This window comes from Moschus berezovskii, chromosome 9 (genome assembly GCF_049115385.1).
Source record: "Moschus berezovskii isolate FMDL1 chromosome 9, NW_MosBer_1.0, whole genome shotgun sequence".
Taxonomy (NCBI): domain Eukaryota; kingdom Metazoa; phylum Chordata; class Mammalia; order Artiodactyla; family Moschidae; genus Moschus; species Moschus berezovskii.
Window position 1 is genome coordinate 21,004,478 of NC_142468.1, and position 22,664 is coordinate 21,027,141.

The 22,664-nt window shown below is 44.7% G+C and overlaps 1 protein-coding gene across 1 annotated transcript in view; it reads left to right on the forward strand.

The window, feature by feature from the left end:
• Positions 1-22,664, forward strand: part of MAP3K9 (mitogen-activated protein kinase kinase kinase 9) — an 85,357-nt gene that overhangs the window by 26,323 nt on the left and 36,370 nt on the right. Inside the window, exon 3 of the mRNA XM_055436238.2 lies at positions 21,510-21,690. Coding sequence (XP_055292213.1) covers positions 21,510-21,690 — 181 coding nt within the window. The remainder of the gene's footprint in view (positions 1-21,509; positions 21,691-22,664) is intronic.

Genomic DNA, 22,664 nt, shown 5'->3' on the forward strand with positions numbered 1-22,664 from the left:
ATGGCAGAGATCTGGCAATTGTCCTCAGTCACTTTGAGCCGGGTGGTAGGGATATTCAGGGCAGGCGGGTGTTGGAGATGATTTTAATAAGGAAAGTGGCTGCGTAGGGGCTCTCTCTCTGGCTTTCTGTCTCCTGCTGCTGCCATCTGTGTCTGGAAGAGCTCAGGACTGGAGTCCCAGCTGTGTTATCTGAGCTTAATTTGCACAAGATGGCAATGGCTATAGGTGCCCAAGTGGATCTGAGATTTTTGGGCCCTTGGTGCCCAAAAGATCTGGCTTTTGAAATAGTCATATTTTAGGATGTTGGTGAGAGCAAGGTATCCGGAAAACACATATTGACGACTCTGGTCAGGGAGGTGGTATCAGTTTTTCTGTTTTAATCACAGGAAGCTTGGCTGAAAGAAAACTTCCTTAGCAGCATGAGGGAGGTAAGAAGCGGGTACGACATCCAGAGAAGAGGTGAAAGGGAAGCTTCTGTGGAAAATGGGCTAGTCAAGGGGTCACTGAAAAATAGTTTGAAACAGGCTGATGAATTATTGTGCCTACTGGAGCCACTGTCAGTCTCCAAACAGAGTAATTCCCTACCACATTCTCTTCTATCTTCCAGCCCCAAAAGGCAGCAGAAGCCCACCCTTCTTGCTGTTGAGTCAGGTGGCAAGCACAGACATGGGCACGTTATGAAGAAGCCTGGTGCTTTGAGCTGCTTCTCAGGTGCTGGTCCACACATGTATATGTGATTCTCGCTTGCTCCCCGTGGCCCATTGTCACGACATGGCCAGCCAGTCGGGACTGACCTGGAACCCTGGACACACTTGGGGTGTGAACCAAGGCCTCTGTGTTGCAGTCCTGTTAGCTATCTTAAGGCCCAGGTACCTGGTTGAGGACTGGCTCTCCAGGACAACACCCTAGCCAGCTAAAGGAAGCTCATCTATCAAATCCATCCCCTCTGGCCTGATTCTTAGCCCTGGCCGTTCCCTGAGCTCTCGGTTGCACACCCTTGGCTGACACCGTGAAGCACAGGGCCCTGGCATCTGGGGCTGACCCACTGTGCCAGACCAGTGTGGTATGGAGCTCTTCTGGTCTTAGCGTGTCTGGACTGTGGAGCAGCGTGTGGCCCAGATGGGGACAGTTAGTAAGGTGTGAGTTCGTGGTTACAACTGAAAGCAAAGGAACCATGTTCCTTGGTGGTTGCGGAGAGGCCGGAAGGAGATGGACAGCTTTGGTCCCGCTGGAAGGAAAGAATGGGTGGGCAGATGCTGGCACAGAGGTAGGGGAGTGGGGCATCTAAAGGCCTGTACTCACTGAATGCTGGTACCTTCCTGTGAGACTGATGACATCCAGATTCCCTGCCTGAGCAAGCAGGTCATGCAGAGCCAGAGGATTTTCCTAGGACATGCCGGCCAGTCCATCCCCCTTTACTGTAATGAATGACTCTGCCTCTTCTCCCATCACCCCACCCCCAGGACTTAGTTCACGCTTCATCACCTTCCCTGAGCAGTTAGTAGGTTACTTCCTGTGTCCTTGCTGCCACCCTCTTGCTTTTTCAGTTCCATTTGTCTCACTGCAGCCTTGGTTGTTTGACTAAAACACAAATCTGCTCACACCGCTTCCCTGCTTAAAAACTGCCTGTGACTCCAGGATAGATCCCAGTCCTTCCGTGTGGCCTGTGTCTTCTGGTCCTGCCCCAGCCCAGTGCTCCAGCTCCATCTTTTCCTTTCTCCCCTCATGAAGGTTCTGCTCCAGCTACAAGGTACTCTTTCCTATTTCTTTGTGGCATCAAGGTTTTCTTCCCCTCTCTGGCTTGGAATCACATTATTCCCCCTCTCTAGAGTGGCCTTCTGATGCTCTCCCATGGACTAAGCCCTGACCCTTCTTTACAGTTGCAAGAGCAGATGTATATTTTGTGACCTTCTTCCGAGGAGTTTCTTCCTTTACCTGTTATTCCACAGGAGATGCTCAAATAAGATGGGGCAGAATCAGATCATCATCAAATCATCAAGCACATGGCCCCTGAAGCCACTTATCCAGCTTTGCCACTTCCTGGCTGTGTGACTTTGAATTAGATCCTCACTTGATTCAGCCACAGTTTCTTCATCTGTAAATAGAGATGAGAACTCTGCCCATCTCTTGAGGTTTTTAAAAGAGATAGTGCTTGTGCTTAGCACAGTGCCTGGCATGTAGGAAGTGCTCCATAAATACATAAATCCAGTAATGATGATGAAAGTGGTTACAGGTGTAGCTTTGTGGCCAGAACGAATGGGCATAGACATGTGAGAATGAGTGAAGTGCCATCCTGTGTTCCTTGACAAGATCATCTCTTCATCCCATTATGTTCCTCTCCCTTTGCCTATCTAAGTGTCAGCTGACTTTTTCCAATAACCAAAGCAGTTGGTATCTTTTACTGGCCAAACTCAGTGGATTTTCACACAGGAGTGGTTAGTGGGGGTGAGTCTTGATCTCTTGGAATAACAGCCTGGATATTCTCTCAGTTCTCTTTGTGATCCTGGGTGTAGATTGTGTTTTAGAGACTAGTTAACCAAATCACTTTCCATCCATGTTGGCTCCTTCCTGGAGAGGAGGGTGGATGCTCCAGTTAGTCAGGGTAGGACCCTAAGGTCTGTGGACAGAGCCCAGCATCTCAAGAGTTGACTAGTTGGGGCACGTTGCCCTCTGGTGAGGGGCTGCTCCTTGTGCTTCGGAATTCCATCCAGGGTACCCTGACCATTGTTAATAGCACCAGGCTGGTCTGATAGGAGTCTTTCTGAGCCCTGGAGTGTGATGGAGCAAGGAGAATCTTCCTGTCTAAAATAACCTTTCCCTCCGTTTTTGAACATGATGAATTGTCCTTCCTAGGGTGGATGAGCAAAGAGTTTCATTTCCCTGTTGGTAGACCCCAGGTGCAGAGTTTCGGAGTTGACGCTTATTCTTTGCCTTTCTGATGTATGAACCTCAGCCTTTCTTACCACTCTCTAGGGGATGCTTCTGCTGATCTGGAGGTGAATCACAGGGTAGGTCACACATTTTAGAAAAGGAAAAAGAGATGTGGATGGTGGCTTGGTATGGGTGGGGGCAGGAACTGAAGACTCGCCTGTGAAAGGGTTAATGACATTTGCCCTGGGCCAAGCACCAGGACCTAGGGTCAGGTGGACAGCTGGATGAGTCAGTTGGAGGCGTTTCAGAGTTCTTACAGCCTTGTGGCTGAAGGGCCCTGGGAGAGGACTCTGTAAATTGAAGTGGAGATCCTGGATCAAGCACATTTTGTTCGGGGCTCCAATGAACAGCCATACTGGTCCCACCTGCTCGCTCAGCACTTGTCTCACCTGTCTTGGGGATGATGGTCCAGGGGTGATAGCGGAACTTGAAGAGCTTAGGGTGTCTCTGCTTTATGACTTCTGATCCTCGCACTTTTGAACATTTCCTTTTCTCTCCCCAGCTCTCCACTGACCTTACTGATGGTTTGCCTAGCTGTGCCATCTAGAGGGCTGTGACTGAGAGATGGTCGGTGGTATTGAGTTCGCAGGGTTGGCTTGTATGACCTGAAACAAGTCTCACAGCTTCTGAAGCGGTGTCAGACCTGGCACAGGAGGGTTGCTTGTCCTGCCCTTGAGACCTTCGTCCCAACCCTCAAGCTAACATGCTAGCCACAGTGCTTCTAGCATGCCTGTGACCTGAATTAGGGCTGGTGAGGAGCTGCCCCCCAGCAGGCCTTTGCCACCTCACCTTGTCAAAGCTGTCCTAGTTTGAGTAGCTTCGAGCTCCCCAAATATGTACAAACTTCACTTCTAAAGCCCTCCCATTTACATATAAAGGGCAGGTTCCCTTTTCTAGAAGCATCTAAAGCAATGCTCAAATGGTTTAGCTTTAGAGATTCCTCCCTCGTCCCCCAGGTTCTAGTGGAAAGGACAGTGGACTCAGAATTACATTTGACTCCTAGTTTCTGGGGCTTCTCTGCCAGCTTTCTTCCGCTCTGAACACAATTATCCCTCCTGTCCCTTCCAGTGAGAAGTAACCTTCAACTTGACAGAGAAAACCACCCTTAGCAGTGGCTCTGTCCATACAGAACATAGGATTAGGTGAGCAGTCTGCCCAATTAATTTGTGATCTGAGGCCACCCCAAGACACATCAAATGCAGATGTGGCTCGTACACTGGTGTAGGAGAGACCAGAATTATAGAGACGCAAGGGCTTGTACAGATGGATCTGTTAAACGTCAGAACCCCGGAGGGTCGGGGCAGCATGGTCCAGGGGAAAGAGCATGGGCATAGAATCTAATGCAGGATTCATGTCCTGCCTCTCTGTCTGCCTAGATGTGGGAAGGTACTTAACTTTTGAGCCCAGCTTTCCAATCTGTAAAATAAGGATGTCACCCCCCTTGCAGGGTTGTCATGAGGACTGAATGAGGTGATGTATGTGAAGTTCTTATATTGTACCTGGGACAATAGCAGGCATGCAAGAAATGGTAGCTATTAGTATTATTAAATGACCTAATTTTGAAAAATTTAAACAAAATCTATGTGCTTATTTTAGATGATTTCAACAATATATTTTTTTAATTTTTATTTAATAAATGGTACAAAGCACAATGCCATAAACATTAACAGTTAAAATTTCACCAAATGAAAAAAATACTATAGAATACACAGTTGCAAAAAGCTACATTAAGTTATTTTACAATATAGATAAACATAGAGAAAAGCTTGTCACCCCAAGTCCCAGTCCCATAGCATTCAGGTGTTTTCCTATGTGATAGACAGATAACATATTCTTAACAGAAAGGACTGATCAAATTATGTATTTTTGTATAGTGATATTTTCTTAGTATATAGTCACATATATCATTAAATTGCCTTCTACATATCTTTTAAATATCTGAGTTATTTCAAATCCGAAAAGATGATACTATTAAAGTGCTGCACTCTATATGCCAGCAAATTTGGAGAACTCAGAAGTGGCCATAGGGCTGGAAAATGTCGGTTTTCATTCCAATTCCAAAGAAGGGCAATACCAAAGAATGTTGAAACAGCAGCACAATTGTGCTCATTTCACATGCTAGCAAGGTAAAAGCAAGAAACTTCCAGAAGAGCATCTACTTCTGCTTCATTAACTATGCTAAAGGATTTGACTGTGTGGATCACAGCAAACTGGAAAATTCTTAAAGAGAATAAGAATTCTCTTTAAGAATGGTAATACCAGAGCACCTTGCCTGCCTCCTGAGAAACCTGTACGCAGGTCAAGAAGCAACAGTTAGAACTAGACATGGAACAATGGACTGGTTCCAAATTGGGAAAGGAGTACACCAAGACTGTATATTGTCACCCTGCTTATTTAACTTATATGCAGAGTACATCATGTGAAATGCTGGGCTGAATGAAGCACAAGCTGGAATCAAGATTGCCAGGAGAAATGTCAATAACCTCATATATGCAGATGACACCACCCTAATGGCAGAAAGTGAAGAGCAACTAAAGAACCTCCTGATGAAGGTGAAAGAGGAGAGTGAAAAAGCTGGCTTGAAACTCAACATTCAAAAAACTAAGATCATGGCATCCAATCCCATTACTTCATGGCAAATAGATGGGGAAACAATGGAAACAGTGACAGACTTTATTTTCTTGGGCTCCAAAATTACTGCAGACAGTGACTGCAGCCAGGAGATTAAAAGATGCTTGCTCCTTGGAAGAAAAACTATGACAAACCTAGACAGTGTATTAAAAAGCAGAGATATCACTTTGCTGACAAAGGTCCATAAACTCAAAACTATGGTTTTTCCAGTAGTCATGTATGGATGTGAGAGTTGGGCCAAAAAGAAGGCTAAGCACTAAAGAATTGATGCTTTCGAACTGTGATGCTGGAGAAGACTCTTGAGAGTCCCTTGGACTGCAAGGAGTCAAACCAGTCAGTCTTAAAGTAAATCAGCCCTAAATATTCTTTGGAAGGACTGATGCTGAAACTGAAGCTCCAGTACTTTGGCCACCTGATGTGAAGAGCCGACTCATTGGAAAATACCCTGATGCTGGGAAAGATTGAGGTCAGAAGGAGAAGGGGGCAACAGAAGATGAGATGGTTGGGTGGCATCACTGACTCAATGGACATGAGTTTAAGCAAATTCCAGGAGATAGCGAAGGACAGGGAAGCCTGATGTGCTGCCATTCAGCGGGTTGCAAAGAGTTGGACACAACTGAGCAACTACACAACAACAACAATATATCTTTTATGCATATTTTTAAAGTAAGGCATGTGTATTATCTGGTTTGACAAGCCAAATTATATCACAAGGCTCATAATAAAAAGTAAAGCTCTCCTGCTCTTGCCTTTCTTACTCCCTGAATCTCCATCCCGGCTAGTGATCTTCTTGAGGGGAGGTATTGGTTTTATTTATACTTGAACACTCTGTACTTAGCACAATGCATATGGGCCCTCTATACATGTGGGCTTTTGGGGGGGAAGGATTTAAATCAACACTTATTATAGAACATGACATTCTACTAAGAAAAAAATATGCAGCTGAAACCCGTTTCAAATTGAATCATTTTATTGCAGTTTGGAGAGACTGTCCAAATCTTTGGCTATATCACATGGAGATTTTATTGCCTGGAATGTGGCTTTTGGTTTAGATTTTCAATTTTAACGTGTCTATTTCTGTTTTGCTATAAAGAAATTTTATAGTAGTGAAATTGAACTTTGTATTAGTTAGATTAGGTTAGCTATGAGAAACAGACACCCAAAGTAACAGTAGCTGAAATAAATCTGTTTCTCTTGTATGTAAAGGTCTTAACAAGAGACCATCCACGGCTGGCACAACATCTCTGTTCCATGAGCCCTAGACTCCTTCCTGTCTGTACCTCTGCCAGCCTTTGGGCATGATCTTCTCCTCCTTGTCCAAGATAGTAGCTCGATCTCCAACTATCACATTCATGTTCCAGGCAGCACAGGGTAGGAAGGGATGAAAAGAAGGGCCAGAAGCCCTGAGCTGACGTCCTTTAAGACAGGTTACAGAGAGCAGTCACATGATACTTCTAGGCACCTGGGTGTACCTTGGAACAAGGTGCCTAGGAAATGTTAATGTTATCCATGGCCAGGTGCCCATCTTGAAATGGGGAGTTCTGTTACTATGGGAGGAGGGGAGCATAACCACTGCAGGGCGACTGGCAGTCTGGGTCACACATTTTAAGCTCTTTTCCTCCCATTAATCCCTTGTTAGTCCTTTCATGATACGTTGCCAGGATTGCTAATGTGGCAGTTCATTTCTGCTGTGTTTTCACTTTGTTTTCTTTCTCACAAATGCTGCTGAGTCTGTCCTTCTCTTTTAACCCTTCCTTGGAGGTGCTCACCCAGCCATCCCTCTGGAGTCGGAGGCTTTGGGACACCTTTTTCTTCGACGGGAGATGATAGCAGACGAGTGGACCCTTTCCCCAGGGGCAGTAACCAGCTGATTTTTTTTTGCAGAATGGGCTTCCGGTGGCAGCCTGGCCATCAGCGATTCCCAATGGTGGGCTGCAGACCCTGGGGGAGGGGACTACTGCTCAGTGCCTTTGACTCTAAATGCACTGTAGAAAGTATGAGTATTCGTATTTCTGTTTTTAAAAGGTGTGTAGGTGCTACTGTGATGATAAAATGCAAACTCACTTAAGAACACTTTTCTCCAGGGTGTTTAGTATGGCCTGGTAGTCTGGGGCTCTCCTTGTGCTTTTAATCAGAGCTGGGTCACGTGCTGTCCCTACCTCTTGCCGTCTGTGGACCAGGCTCTCTTCATTGCACTCGCCTATCTCCGTGCCTTCCAGAACGGTTGAGACAATCAAAGAAGATTGTGCGCGTGAATCAGTGCCCTGCGCACTCGAAGGCGCCCACAAACATGAGCTCTGGTTAGTGTTTTCTTCTTAATCAACACACACTGGAAGTACAGCTGCCATCATAATAGCATTTTTTAAGCCAAAAGGACATATTTTAAAAGATCAGGAGTAATTGCTGTAGCCTCTGGTGAATCCAATGTAACCAGTCCTCAAACACCTATTTGGGGCTACTGCCTTAACTGACTTAATTAGAAATCTTTGGGGATAGTTTGTGTTCATTCATTCGTTCAGGCCCATTATTTTTTGAACACTTATTAGGCCTCTTCAGGTTACAGAAGGGGGGCCATTACAGTTCAGATTTGCCCTGGCACTCGGACAAAGTCCCTCCTTTGAGCGACTGAACTGAACTGAACTGAACTGGCTTTGCCAGGAGTACACTGCACACATCCCTCCACTTTGGTTTCCTCTTTTGTACTAAGAGAGAGTGGATCCTAAATCCCCAAGCACCCGATTCGCTCCATCTTTCTGTAGTTCTCCCGACAGGGATTTCTGGCTGCCTGCGCCCAGGGTTTGCCGGGAAGCCCCGTTTTCTTTGCTGGCTGTGCCCGCGGAACTCGGCGCAGCTCTGCTGACAGTGCTGAACCCGGCTGGGGCGCAGCGGCCGCGGGCATCTCCCTGCCATCGCCCGGCAACGCCACACCTCTCCCGAGCCGGAGAGTCAGGGAGTCTAAGCGGTGAATCACTTGCCTCGGTGAGCAGGTCCGGCCGGCCTCTCGGCCTCGCCCCGGGGGACAGAGTGGGCTGAGAGCCAGGGCGCGGGAGAGGCCGGGGCTTCGGTGCTGGCCGTGCTCTCACCGCACGCCAGTGGCCAGTGAAGTGCGGCTCACCGCGTGGCTCCGGCTGATTCAGCCCCACAGCGAGCCTGCCCTGGGGTTTTACTGCTGGTTCCCTGGGCTGCTGGGTGGGGCTGGGCCGGAGGTCTTCTTTCCTCCACTGGAGACAGCGGGCTGCAGGAAGGTCTTCAGTGCTGACTCAGGCGCCCTAAGGCCTGGCTGGGTCTGGTGAAGGGAGCTTTTCTCTGGGCTAGAATCCTCTGGTCTAATGCCTCTGGCCTAATTGCCTTTATCTGTAGCTGGCCTTCAGCTCAGATGGGTGGGGGAGCTGCGCTGACCCCTCGGGAGAGACCATCTCAGCTTTCAAGGAATTATAGACTCTTGAGAAGGTCAGAGGTGGGCCACAGGGCCCTGGTGAAGATTGCATAGCACTGAAGTCAGAAACCCAGGCATTCTGGCTCTTCATCTGTTGCTTTTTCCCTTTCTGCCTTGCTGCAGCTCAGAGATTGTTCTGGGAAGGTGCTTGTCTCTCAATTGAAAAAAAAAATTTGAGAACAGAAAAGAGGTCCCTTAGAAATTAAAGTCATGATAGGGGAAATGAGAAACCTAACAGAAGGGTTAGAAGACAAAGTGATGACCTTTCAGGAAGAAGATCAAAAAGAGAAAAAAGATGAAAAAGTAGATGAGAAAAGATAAGAAGATTGGAAGACCAAAAAAGAAAGCCTAAGACCTAAATAATAGAGGCTCTAGAGAGAGAAAATAGAGAAATATGGGGAAGAAAGTAACAGTGAAATACTTCAAGAAAATTCTCTGTAACTGAAGAACATGAGTGTTCAGATTTGAGAGGACTCACAAAATCTTCACCCAAGGCACATCCCTCTGATATTTCAGAACACTGGGGATTAAGAAGAGACTCAAAATTTCCTGAAAGACACGTCACATACAGAGCATCAGGCAGCAAAGTGGCTCCAGGTTCCTGAACTGCAATGTTGAAAGCAAGAAACTGATGCATGATGCCTTCAAGATGATGAAGGAAAATCTCATCATTTTTATGCCAGGTATGGGGATAGAATGTAGAACTTTTATAACAAAAAAGTGTACCTTCCGTGCATTCATTCTAAGGAGCTGTTGGAGAATGCCTGTTGCTAAAGTAAGAGAAGAAAGCAGCAGAAAGAGGAAGCAGGGTACAGGATATAGGACACCAATGAAGGAAACCCCCGAGGTCTGTGAAAGGAGACCCCAGGAGAGGAGCTGTGCATGGGACATGGAGTGGCCAGTTTAGATCCCAAACTGTGACTCAGGACTGTCATCTCCAACTCGCCTACTGCTGGGGTTCCGTCAGTTTAACCTGGGGAATGACTGCCTGGGGAGCCTCATGAGGATTCTTATCCATGCTTGGCTGTCTTGCTCATGTGCTCATGAAACTCTGTTGCCTGGATAGACAAAAATGTTTCCTTTGACCAACCCCAAGAACCTGAGGTAGGCCCAAGTGAATTTAGAAACAGACAATAGAGGGAGCCCGCCCCCCACAAACATATTTCTGATGGATGTCCAGTGTCTGCATCTCTCCCCACAATTCCCTGCAGTCAACTGTCCCCACCGTGGCCACCTACCCAGTTTTTCTAGCCCTCATATAGGACCTTGCTTACTGACTTTCTCAGGAAGGGCTCTTGTCAGTTCTCTGGGACCATGGCCAGACACTCTTTAGCTTATTTCCTTGAGAGCTTTTGTCTAGCAAAGGCAATGTTTTTTACTGTATTATGGGTCAAATTGTGTCTCCCTAAAAATGACATGTTGAAGTTCTAACCTGTGGATGTGACCTTATTTGGAACTAGTCTTTGTTTTTTCTTTTTTTTTCTTCTGGCCATGTAACGTGGCTTGTGGGCTGTTAGTTCCCCAGCCAGTATTGAACTCAAACATTCTGCAGCAAAAGTACAGGATGTCTTAACTACTGGACCTTCAGGGAATTCCCAGAAATAGGGTCTCTGTAATCAAGTGAAGTTGAGGTCCTGTGGTATGAGAACTGGCCCTTGTCCAATGCTTGGTGTCTTTATAAGAAGAGAGAATTTTGGATAGAGACACACAGTGATGGGAATGACATGTGAGGACCAGAGACAGACACACAGGGTGGATGGCCAGTAGAGAGACTGGAGTTATGCTGCCCTAAGCTGGGGAACACGGAATTGTTAGCAGCCACCAGGAGCCTGAAGAGGCAAAGGAGGGTTCTTCCCTATAGCCTTTGGAGGTAGCATGGCCATGCCAACACCTTGATTTTGGACCAGAAGTCTTTCTTCAGATCTGAGATTCAGTAGATTTCTGTTGTTTTAAGCCACCATAGTTGTGTTAATTTGACAGCAGCCCCAGGAAAATAGTACACCTAGCTACATTTGTGCTTGTCACTCACTTTTTCAAAACTAAATTACATCTTAATTCACAGATGTATACATAGTGGGTAAGATAACAGGGGCGAATAACTGAAGTCACAGCAAGGAGATCAAATCAGTCAGCCCTAAAAGAGATCAATTCTAAATATTCGTTGGAAGGACTGATGAAGGACTGAGTATTGAAGCCCCAATACTTTGGCCACCTGATGAGAAGAGCCAACTCATTGGAAAAGACCCTGATGCCTTGAAAGATTGAGGGCAGGAGGAGAAGTTGGCAGCAGAGGATGAGATGGTTGGATGGCATCACCGACTCAATGGACATGAGTTTGAGCAAATTCCAAGAGATAGTGAAGGTTGGGGAAGCCTGGTGCAGTCCATGGGGTCGCAAAGAATCAGATAGGACTTAGTGGTGGAAGTCAAGATTGTGAGATATCTGGAGAGAGGGGAAGGGATGTGATGGAAAGGAACACGTGGAACTTATAAGGGACTGGATGGAGTCAGATGGGTTTTCATCTTATTCTTTAAATCCTATGTGTTTTATACACTGTTTCATATTCGGAGAAGGCAATTGTAAGCCACTCCAGTACTCTTGCCTGGAAAATCCTATGGATGGAGGAGCCTGGTAGGCTGCAGTCCGTGGGGTCCCTAAGGGTCAGACACGACTGAGCGACTTCACTTTTCACTTTTCACTTTCACACATTGGAGAAGGAAATGGCAACCCACTCCAGTGTTCTTGCCTGGAGAATCCCAGGGATGGGGGATCCTGGTGGGCTTCCGTCTATGGGGTCACACAGAGTTGGACTGAAGTGACTTAGCAGCAGCAGCATGTGTATATATATTTGACAGTAAGCTTTTTTTTTTTTTTAAAGAAAAAAAGACTAAACCAAGCAAAACACAGCACTCAAGACAGAATTGGACCTGTTGTTTAATCTGGGAGAGATGATGTTGAATCATTTGGGCCAAATGAAAGCTTGGGGATGTGGGAACCTTGGCGCCAAGGTGAACATTTAGCGAATCAAAGTCCCTTGTGCTAATGGAGATGAATAATTGATAAGGAATCTCAAAATGATAAATCATCAACCAAAGCTCAATTTCCCATTAGGACATATGGGAAAGTCTCCTCCGTTATGCCAAGTTTTGAGAGCCTGGCCTCCAGCTAAATGACACTTGGTCAGACTCACAGTGTCCTTTGTGGCCACCCTTGCCTGACTCATTCATTTCTCCCTCTGCTGTTCTAGCAGGGCATGGACTTGAAATCCTGGTTGGTGGTCTGTGTTAGAGAACATCAAATCCCATAGAAAGTCATTCACCCTCTCTGAATTCAGGGAGGATCAAGATTCATTTTGGTGCGAGTTTGCCTTTATTCCTCTCTAACCCTTGCAATCTTTTCTTTCTAACAGAGGCAGCTAGTCTTAGGCTCAGATCTTTGACTGGTGCAGGATCTGCTGAAACTTACTAACATTAATTTTTGTTCTCATTTTATTTATTTGCACAGGTTACCTGATACTAGGAGAATATTTTTTTCCACTTAAAATAATGATATAAAATTTCTTCTTTTTGTAATTTTTTAAAAGTCAGATTAAAGAAAAATACTAAGCAGATGGTATATAGGTGGTGGCCTATCTGGAAATAGTGTCCTTGGTTTACTGAGGTTTGGAAAACTGTGATTATCTTACTGCTGATCGTAAAACGTGAGCCCTCGGTTGAAGCACATGTCGTCTTGAGCTGATCCTCAGATTTGTCACGTGTCTTTGCATACATCATGCAGGGGGCACTTTAGGAAAACATCTCTAGCTTATCTATCCTTGGGTCCCCCCACCCGCCTGACAGCAGCAGGTTGTATTCGTCACCAGTAGCCCTGGCTGCGGTATTGCCCCTGTCTCCGGTCTTGTTGTCTTGCCTGATACCCACCCGGCTCCCCTTAGTGCTTCACGGTTGGGTAATGTAGGGGGGATGTGTCTGCAGCCCCGGCAGCAACAGGATGAGGAAGTGGATAGTCTGAGAAGGTGCACACGGAGTGCTTCGGTGAAATAAGGGACCAGTGAGGGGTCGGTTCTTTCTTGGAGCACGGTCCACTGCTTGTCTCCTGGAGGGGCGTTGGCATGAGTCTCAGAAAAAAGAGAATTGAGTTTCTGCCTTCTAGAAATTAGATTCCATCACATTCTAGAGGGAATGATGAGACAGGTACATGCAGCAGTTGGGAATAATTAAAAGAAGGTTATAGGGGACTTCCCTGGTGGTCCAGTGGCTAAGACTTTGTTCTCTCAGTGCAGGGGGTTGGAGGTCGATCTGTGGTCAGAAAACTTGATTCTGCATGCTGCAATGCCGTACTTAAGACCCAGTGTGTGGAAATTAAGACCTGGTGCAGCAAAAAAAAATTTAAAAAAAAATAGCGTATAGTGTTAAATTATGTGGTACCAGTTTTGGGTGCTGAAGGAATACTTTATGAAAAAGGAGAGCAGGAAAGACTCATTGATTAATGACAGCGTTAAGGATCAGGTGGAAATTGAGCTAAGCCACAAAGACGTATAGGATTTCTTCCGTCCTCTGGATGGCACAGCACGTGAAGAGAGATCCGGCCTTGGAACACCTCTCCATCCCTCACTCACTGTGGGCAGCCGACTTAACCTCTCTGTTTCTGTTTCCGCACGGGAAGGGGGGGAAATAGGGAAAATAATTATGCCTACTTCATAGGGTTGTTTTAAGAATTAACTAAGGTAATGGCAAGCTCTTTACATACATCATGTAAAGAGCATAACTCCACTGCAGGCATATACCTTGGAGATATTTTGGATTTGGTTCCAGACCACCACAGTGAAGTATCACAATAAGGCAAGTCACGTGAATTTTTTGGGTTCCCAGTGCATGTAAAAGTTATGTTTACACTGTGTTGTCACCTATTGAATGTAGTCTATTATGTCCACAAAACAAGGTACATACCTTAATTAAAAATACTTTCTTGCTAAAAACTGCTAACCATTATCTGAAGCTTCAGTGAGTCATAATCTTTTTGCTGGTGGAGTGTCTCGCCTCAGTGTTCATGGCTGCTGACTGATCATGGTGGCTGTACCATTTCTTAAAATAAGACAGTGATGTTTACAGAATTGACTGACTTTTTTTTGACAAATGATTTCTCTGTAGCATGCAATGCTGTTTAATAGCTTTTTACCCACAGCAGAATGAAATTGGAGTCGATCCTCTCAAACCCTGCAGCTGCTAAGTTTGATGTAATATTCTACCTTTGTTATTTCAGCAGTCTTCTCTAGGAGTAGATTCCACTTCAGGAAACCACTTTGTTTGCTCATCCATTAAGAAGGAATTCCTCATTTGTTAAAGTTTTATTATGAGACGGCAACAATTCAGTCATGTCTCCAGGCTCTACTTCTAATTCATGTTATTTCTCTTTCCATCACATCTGCAGGGACTTCCTCCACTGAAGTCTTGAACCCTTCAAAGTCATCCGTGAGGGTCAAAACCAACTTCTTCTAAATTCCTGTTAATGTTGATATTTTGAACATCACTAGTGTTCTTAATGGCATCAAGAATGTTGAATCCTCTCCAGAGGTTTTTTAATTGGCCTTGTGCAGATTCGTCAGATATATCACTGTGGGAACAAAAATCTTAAGAAATGTATCTCTTAAATATTTTTAAGATTTGAAAGGCAAAGTTGCTCCGTGATCCATGGGGTACAGAATGGATGTTGTGTGAGCAGTTGTGAAAGCAACAAGAATCTCATTGTACATCTCCATTAGAGCTCTTGAGTGGTCACATGTATTGTCAGTGAGCAGTAATATTTTGAAAGGAATCTTTCTGAGCAGTAGGTCTCAACAGTGAGCTTAAAATAATCAGTAAACCATGTTATAAACAGAGGTGTTGTCATCCAGGCTTGCCTTGTACCCATCCGGGTAAATTTAGCATGACTCTTAAGGTCCCTAGGATTTTTGGAATGGTAAATGAGCACTGGCTTCAACTTAAAGTCATCCTCTTCATTAGCCCCTAAGAGAGTCAGCCTGTCCTTTGAAGCTTTGAGATCAGGCATTGACTTTTCTTCTCTTGCTATGGAAGTCCTAGGTAGCAGCTTCTTCTAATATAAAGCTGTTTCATCTACATTGAAAATCTACTGTTTAGTGGAGTGACCTGCCTTAATGATCTTAGCTAGATCTTCTGGAAAACTTGCTATAGCTTCTACATTAGCACTTGCTGTTTTACCTTGCACTTTTATGTTATGGAGATGGCTTCTTTCCTTAAACCTCTTGAAACAACTTCTACTAGCTTCACACTTTTCTTCTGCAGCTTCCTCACCTCTCTCAGCCTTCATAGAATTGAAGAGAGTTAGGATCTTGCTCTGGATTAGGCTTTGGCTTAAGGGAATGTTGTGGCTGGTTTGATTTTTCTATCTGGACCACTCAGACTTTCTCCATATCATCAATAAGCCTGTTTGCTTTCTTATCATTCACGTGTTCACTGGGGTAACACTTTTACTTTCTTTCAAGAGTTTTTTCCTTTGTATTCGCCATTTGAACAACTGATGCAAGAGGCCTGGCTTTTGGCCTGTCTTGGCTTTTGATATGCCTTCCTCACTAAGCTTAATCATGTCTAGCTTTTGATTTAAAGTGAGAGAGTTTCACCTGAATACCTAGGGGCCATAGTAGGGTTAATAAATGTCTGAATTTCAATATTGTTGTGTCTCATGGAATAGGGAGGCCTGAGGAGAGGGAGAGAGATGGGAGAACAGCTAGCTGGTGGAGCAGTCAGAACACACACAACATTTACTGATTAAGTTCGCCATTTTTTGTGGGCATGGTTCATGGTTCCCCAAAAAAATTACAACAGTAAAAACAAATGTCACTGATCACAGATCACCATAACAAGCATAATAATAATGAAAAAGTTTGAAATACTGCAAGAATTATCAAATGTGACACAGAGACATGAAGTGAGCAAATGTTGTTGGGAAAATGCCATCAGTAGACTTTCTCAATGCAGGGTTGTCACAAATCTTCAATTCTGTTTAAAAAGATGCAGTATCCATGAGATACAATAAGGCAAAGTACGATGAAACGAGCTATGTCTGGATATAATAAGTGATCAATAATGGTTAGCTATCATTATTATTTAATCAACCATTTGATTTAGTCACTCATTCATGTCCAACGCTTTGCGACACATGGTCTGTAGCCCACCAGGCTCCTCTGTCCATGGAATTCTCCAGGCAAGAATACTAGAGTGGGTTGCCATTCCCTTCTCCAGGGGATCGTCCCGACCCAGGGATTGGACCTGTGTCTCGCATATTATAGGCAGATTCTTTACTGTTTCAACCACCAGAGAAGCCCATGTATTTATACAGTAAAGATGTATTGCATGGTTATTATGTGTCAGGGCCTGCCAGGCTTTCCAATAGAGTTCTCAATACTTTGAACTCAGAGTCCCATGGTTTCCACATACATATGAGACCCTTAATCATAGTGGTAATGATAGCTGTAATGTCCTGCGTGCCTATTTATTTATGTGTCAGGCACTCTGGTGGGTGCCTTATCACTGTATTGTCTTTAATCGTTATCCCCATTTTATAGAATCAGGAATAATGATGCAGAGTTTATGAAACTTAACCAGCATTGCATGGAAAATGTCAAGCCTGGAATTTAGATTGCCTGTTTTTGTTTTTTTCTGTTCTCACTGACTCTTGTTACTGTCACCCTAACCCATTATGTCCCAGACTGAACTTGGCTTCCTCAAATGGGTTTGTCTTTCAACTTCTCAATTAGGGGTACTGCCATTCTACTTGTTATCCATATCTGAAAGACCAGAAGAGATGTCTTCCTTCTGTGTCAAGCCCCTATATCTGATTAATCACTAGGATTTGAGTTCATTGCATCTTTTTCTTTCTCTTCTTCTACCTGGCCAGACCCCTCTTGACTTGTATTTGTTAGTTTTCAGCATTTGTTCTACCGCAACCCCCAAGAGAGGGGGGTTTATACGATACGCTTTCATGAAATTCACCAGATTTTGATAAAACATCCTTAAGTTTTCCAAGAAGTAAAAGCACAATAGTTTGTTAATGCTTCGTCTATGTTAGCAGTAGATGCTTGGAATGGGCTCACAGCAGTGGTGTAGATAAGTAAGCTGCTATGAATATAACCTTTCTCTCTTACCTAGGAAGACATGTTTGGAGGAAACTATTCTCCACTCTGTTTTTAAAAGTAAAGCTTTTGCTTTTAGCAAACAATGCTGGGAAAATTGGATATTCACATGCAAAAGACTGGCACAGGACCCCTATCTCATATGAAAACAGAAATTAACTAAGAACGGGTTAACGACCTAAATATGAGAGCTGAAACCATAACACTCTTAGAAGAAAACATAGGGGCAAATCTTCATGAACTTGGATCTGGCAGTTCTTTGGTATTACATCAAAAGTAGAAACAACAAAAGGAAAAATAGGTGAAGTGGACTTCATCTAAATTAAAAACTTTTGTACATCAAAGACCGTTATCAAGAAAGTAAAACCCCTATAGAGAGGGAAAAATATTTGCAAGTCATCTGTTTGATAAGGGTCTAGAATCCAGGATATATAAAGAACTCATAACTCAACAAAAGAATGACAGACATTTCTGCATAGGAGACGTACAAATGGCCAACAAACATGAGAAAAGATGTTCAGTGTCATTAGTCATTCAGTTCAGTTCAGTTCAGTTCAGTCGCTCAGTCGTGTCCGACTCTTAGCCATTAGGGAAATGCAAATCAAAACCACAGTGAGATACCACTTTGCATCTAGTAGGATGACTATAATAAGAAGAAAAAGGGAAAGGAAAATAGCAGGTATGGTGAGGATGCAGAGAAATTGGAACCCTCATACATTGCTAATGGGAATGTAGAATGGTTCAGCTGCTGTGGAAGATAATTTGGTGCTTCTTCAGAAAGTCCAACAGAGAATTACCATGTATCCTAATAATTCCACTCCTAGGTATACACCCCCAAAAATTGAAAACAGGCACTCAAACAAGTATATGTGCATATATATTTGTAGCAGCAGAGTCACAATAATCAATAAATGGAAACAGCCCAAATGTCTATCAGTGAACAAAAGGAGAAACAAATTATGGTATGTACACATGATGGAATACTGTTCAGTCACAAAAGAAGGATTAAAGTACTGGTGTGAGCTACAATGTGGATGAACCTTGGAAACATTAGAAAGCAAGTTGGTGGTTGCCAAAAGTTAGGAAGAGGGGAGAACGGGGATGATGTGTGATGATAATGTTCAGTTGCTAAGTTGTGTCCAACTCTTTGTGGCCTCATGGACTGCAGCACGCCAGGCTTCCCTGTCCTTTACTATCTCCCAGAGCTTGCTCAAACTCATGACCATTAAGTCAGTGATGCCATCCAACCATCTCATCCTCTGCTGCTCCCTTCTCCTCCTGCCTTCAATTTTTCCCAGCCTCAGGGTCTATTCCAATGAGTTGGCTCTGCGCATCAGGTGACCAAAGTATTGGAGCTTCAACTTCAGCATCAGTCCTTCCAGTGAATATTCAGGGTTGATTTCCTTTAAGATTGACTGGTTTGATCTCCTTGCTGTCCAAGGGACTCTCAAAAGTCTTCTTCTGCACCACAGTTCAAAAGCATGACTTCTTCGGCACTCAGCCTTCTTTATAGTCCAACTCTTTACATCCATACATGACTACTGGAAAAACCATAGCTTGAACCATACGGACTTTGTTGGCAAAGTGGTGTCACTTTTTAATACACTGTCTAGGTTTGTCATATCTTTTCTTTCAAGGAGCAAGCATCTTTTAATTTCACAGCTACATTCACCGTCTGCAGTGATTTTGGAGCCCAAGAAAATAAAGTCTGTCACGGTTTCCACTTTTCTCCATCTATTTGCCATGAAGTAATGGGACCAGATGCCATGATCTTAGTTTTTTGAATGCTGAGTTTCAAACCAGCTTTTTCACTCTCCTCTTTCACCCTCATCAAGAGGCTCTTTAGTGCCTCTTTGCTTTCTGCCATTAGAGTGGTATCACCCACATATCTGAGGTTCTTGATATTTCTCCCAGCAATCTTGATTCCAGCTTGTGCTTCATCCAGCCTGGCATTTCACATGATGTACTCTGCATACAATAGCTGTTTAATAGATATGGGGTTTCCTTTTGGGGGTGATGAAAATGTTTTGGTACTAGACAGAGGTGGTGGTTGTATAGCATTACAAGTGCTGCTGGATTGTTCAATTTAAAATGGTTAACTTTCTGTTATGTGGATTTCAGTTTTAAAAAACTACCAAAAAATGGCTTTCACAAACTTTGTTGCTTTGATTGTTAATAGTAATATATATTTGGTAGATACCAGTATTTCAGGACACTATTCTTGAGAACCATTGACTGCAACCATCTGGGAGAAATTAGACTGCCAGGATTATAACCTCTCTCTCCCCTTTGCTGTGGGCAGGACCCCTAGGCCAGAGATTTCTAACTTCCATGCCTTCAGGGGCCCAACTTGTTAGAACAGATGTTTGAGGTCATCTGGGTGTAAGGAAGCAGGGAGTCATGGAGATTAGGTGAAACTGGGCTGGACGGGCACTGTCTACAGGCATTCCAGTTTACACAAACTGCCCTGGGCTGCCTCTCGCCTGTTTTCATCTTTTGGCTATCCCTCTTAAGCCATCCAGAGACTAATATATTTAGAAAATCACCTTCAGTAGGCCATCCTGTTTCTAAAAGTCCTTCTCCTCTCAAGCATCTAAACTTTTCTGCCTTCCCTTTCCAGCACAGACTCTGAGAAAGCTCAGCTGGACTCATGAAGCATTGTGAAACCATAACCCTCTTCCCACTGCACCCCGTCCCAGCCACCTGTCCAATCCTGTCACCCCATTGGATCTGTAAGGTGAAGGGCTCTCCCAGAGTCTTCAATTTACAGGTGGCTCAGAGAAATGCTTGGCGACCAGTTACTGCCACTGTGGCAGGCATGGTGGCTTCTGTGGTGCCGCTTCCCCAGCAGTCTGAGTGCTTATTAGTCTGTTATCTCTCTACCTGCAGGAAAGGGGAGAGAGGAATAGAAGAATCTGGGAAGATTTTTGTAATTAGAGATGTAGAAAGTTGTTTGTTGTTTGTTTTAATCTCACAAGCATTTCAAGGCTTGGACCCATTCAGGATGCTGAAAGCTTGGAGTGGGGCGGGGGTGTGTCGGGGTCAGGAGAGCAGGGGAGAGGGTGTGGAGGAAAGAAACTTAGTTCATTAGATCCAGGGAGTGGCTGGCGCCATTTTTTTGTGTGTGTGCTTCTAGCCCTGTAGCTGCTTGTCATCCCTCTTTGGGGCTTCCCTGGTAGCTCAGTGGTAAAGAATGCACCTGCCAAGCGGGAGACGTGGGTTTGATCCCTGGGTCAGGAAGATCCCCTGGAGAAAAAAGTGGCAACCCACTCCAGTATTCTTGCCTGGGAAATTACATGGACAGAGGAACCTGGTGGGCTACAGTCCATGGAGTTGCAGAGAGTTGGACAAGATTTGGCAACTAAACAACAACAATCTCTCTTTACTGCTGATTTTCTGGGAAGCACACAGGACATAGAAAACTTTGAGCCACATCCTTTCATTGTGTAACAATTTAGCGGACGTGTGCTGGGCACGGTTTAGGGGGCAGGAAAAGAAAAGTACAGTTGTATGATTTGAGGGATTGACTTCAGCTCTTGTCCTAAAACCCACCCCCTTCTCCTGCTCTTCCCATTTAGACTTGAATGGCAGAGAGAATCTTCCCTGAAATCCTGTGCATGGAGCTCTGAACTCCAGGTGGTTCAGCATCTGGGCCTCAGAGGGGTGCTAACCCAGGGGTCCTGGGAACCGTCCCAGTTGTGGAAATGGAGGCTTGGCTTCCTCACGTCCCAGGAGCTCAAATTAAGGGGAAAATCTCTGCCCAAAAGATGCTTTCGTAAGACTTTAAATAAAGTCACTTGCAGAGGCTCATGGAAACTGTTCAGACACTGTCTGAAAACCTTAGAAGTCCAACAAGCACCTCCACTCTTGATGGTTTGCGACTGGTGAAAGCCCAGGAGTGCCCTGGAAGAGACAGGAAGCCTGGGGAGCTTCTCCTCAGGAGAGTCGGCTGTGACCCCCTGCTCTTCTGTCCTGGGGTGTGAGGGGGCCCTACGGTGTCATGGTAACAGAGGAGGCTCTTGAGACAGGCTGCCTGGGTTTCAGTCCTGGCTTATTAGTTGAGTGACCTTGGAAAATTTGTTTAGTGGCACGGCAGTTTGCTCATCTTTAGAGTAGCCATGGTAATAGTATCTACTTCATAAGGTTGTTGTGAGGGTTGAAGATCATGCCTGCAATATACCTGACACCAGAATGAGTGCATCCGAGGTGTTTAAGGATGGTGGCTCCACCATCCACCCATGGTAGCCACATGACGGAGCCTGCAGGAGAGGCCCAGAGTGTGGCAGGAGGGCTCTGTACTGCGTGGTTTCCTGTGATTAATGCAGACTCTTTGGTCTCTTCTGTATTCCTTTCCTTGTCTAGTACTGATCCTCCAGAAGGTGGAGAATGGAGACCTGAGCAACAAGGTTCTGAAGATCACTGATTTCGGCCTGGCTCGGGAATGGCACCGAACCACCAAGATGAGTGCAGCCGGGACGTACGCCTGGATGGCCCCTGAAGTCATCCGTGCCTCCATGTTTTCCAAAGGCAGCGATGTGTGGAGGTAAGGTCCAGAGGTGAACAGTCAGCATTCCCCAGATGTATTTTCACTGCACAGATGCCTCAGGACTTAGAGAATTGGTGTAGAATCCCAGACACCCCCAAGAAGGTCTGGATGACCTCTTCAGGGCAATTTATACTAAATTTCACACTGCTGAATGACAATTTCTAATGCCTCATCAACCAGAAGTCCATCCAGTGCTGTGGCTGGTACCTGTTCTATGTAGGCTGCTTTGTGTTGGTGACTGATCCCTAAGAAAGACCAGGAGATTCTAGGGGCAGTGTGTACTGACCTACAGGATGGTGGGGGACCAGTCACTCCTGGAGACCTTCCCCACAATCACCCTGGCTTCCTTAGCATCAGTGGCTGTTACTGATGAACTTTTTCTCACTGTAAGCTCTTCAGCTGATGAGTGTTGTTTGTACTGTCTCTTTTTTCTGGGTGGGCTGGAAATTATCTTTCCAGTTATCCAGTTAAGCTTTTAGTTAAGGATCTGTCTTATCTGTTAAGCATTGATAAAGAAATGGGAAGATGGGTCTCAAGCATGTGCCCAGAACTGCAGAGTCAAAGATTAGACCAACCATCCCTCTAGTTAATGTCAGCCCAAAAGGTCACAAAGACATGGAGCTAAAAATCTTGTTCCCACTAATGGGAGGATGAGCATCTACACAGTCTAAGCATCCATATGGCTATGAGACAGTAGCATCATCTTGGTATACAAAAGAAAAGACTTTAGATCATCTTTACATCTATAAGTCCTTTAAGGGACTTATAGATCATCATTATATTTTGTCTATGAAGTTGTTGCTTCTCACTGTGTTGTAAAGTGAGCTTGTATGTGTGTGTATTTTAAATAACAGCTTTATTGAGATATTATTCACAGTCCCTTTTAAAATATATTTAAGTTAATGGGTTTTTTTTTTGCGAATTTACACTGTTTTACACTCATCATTGTTTAACAATCATCATTGTTACTA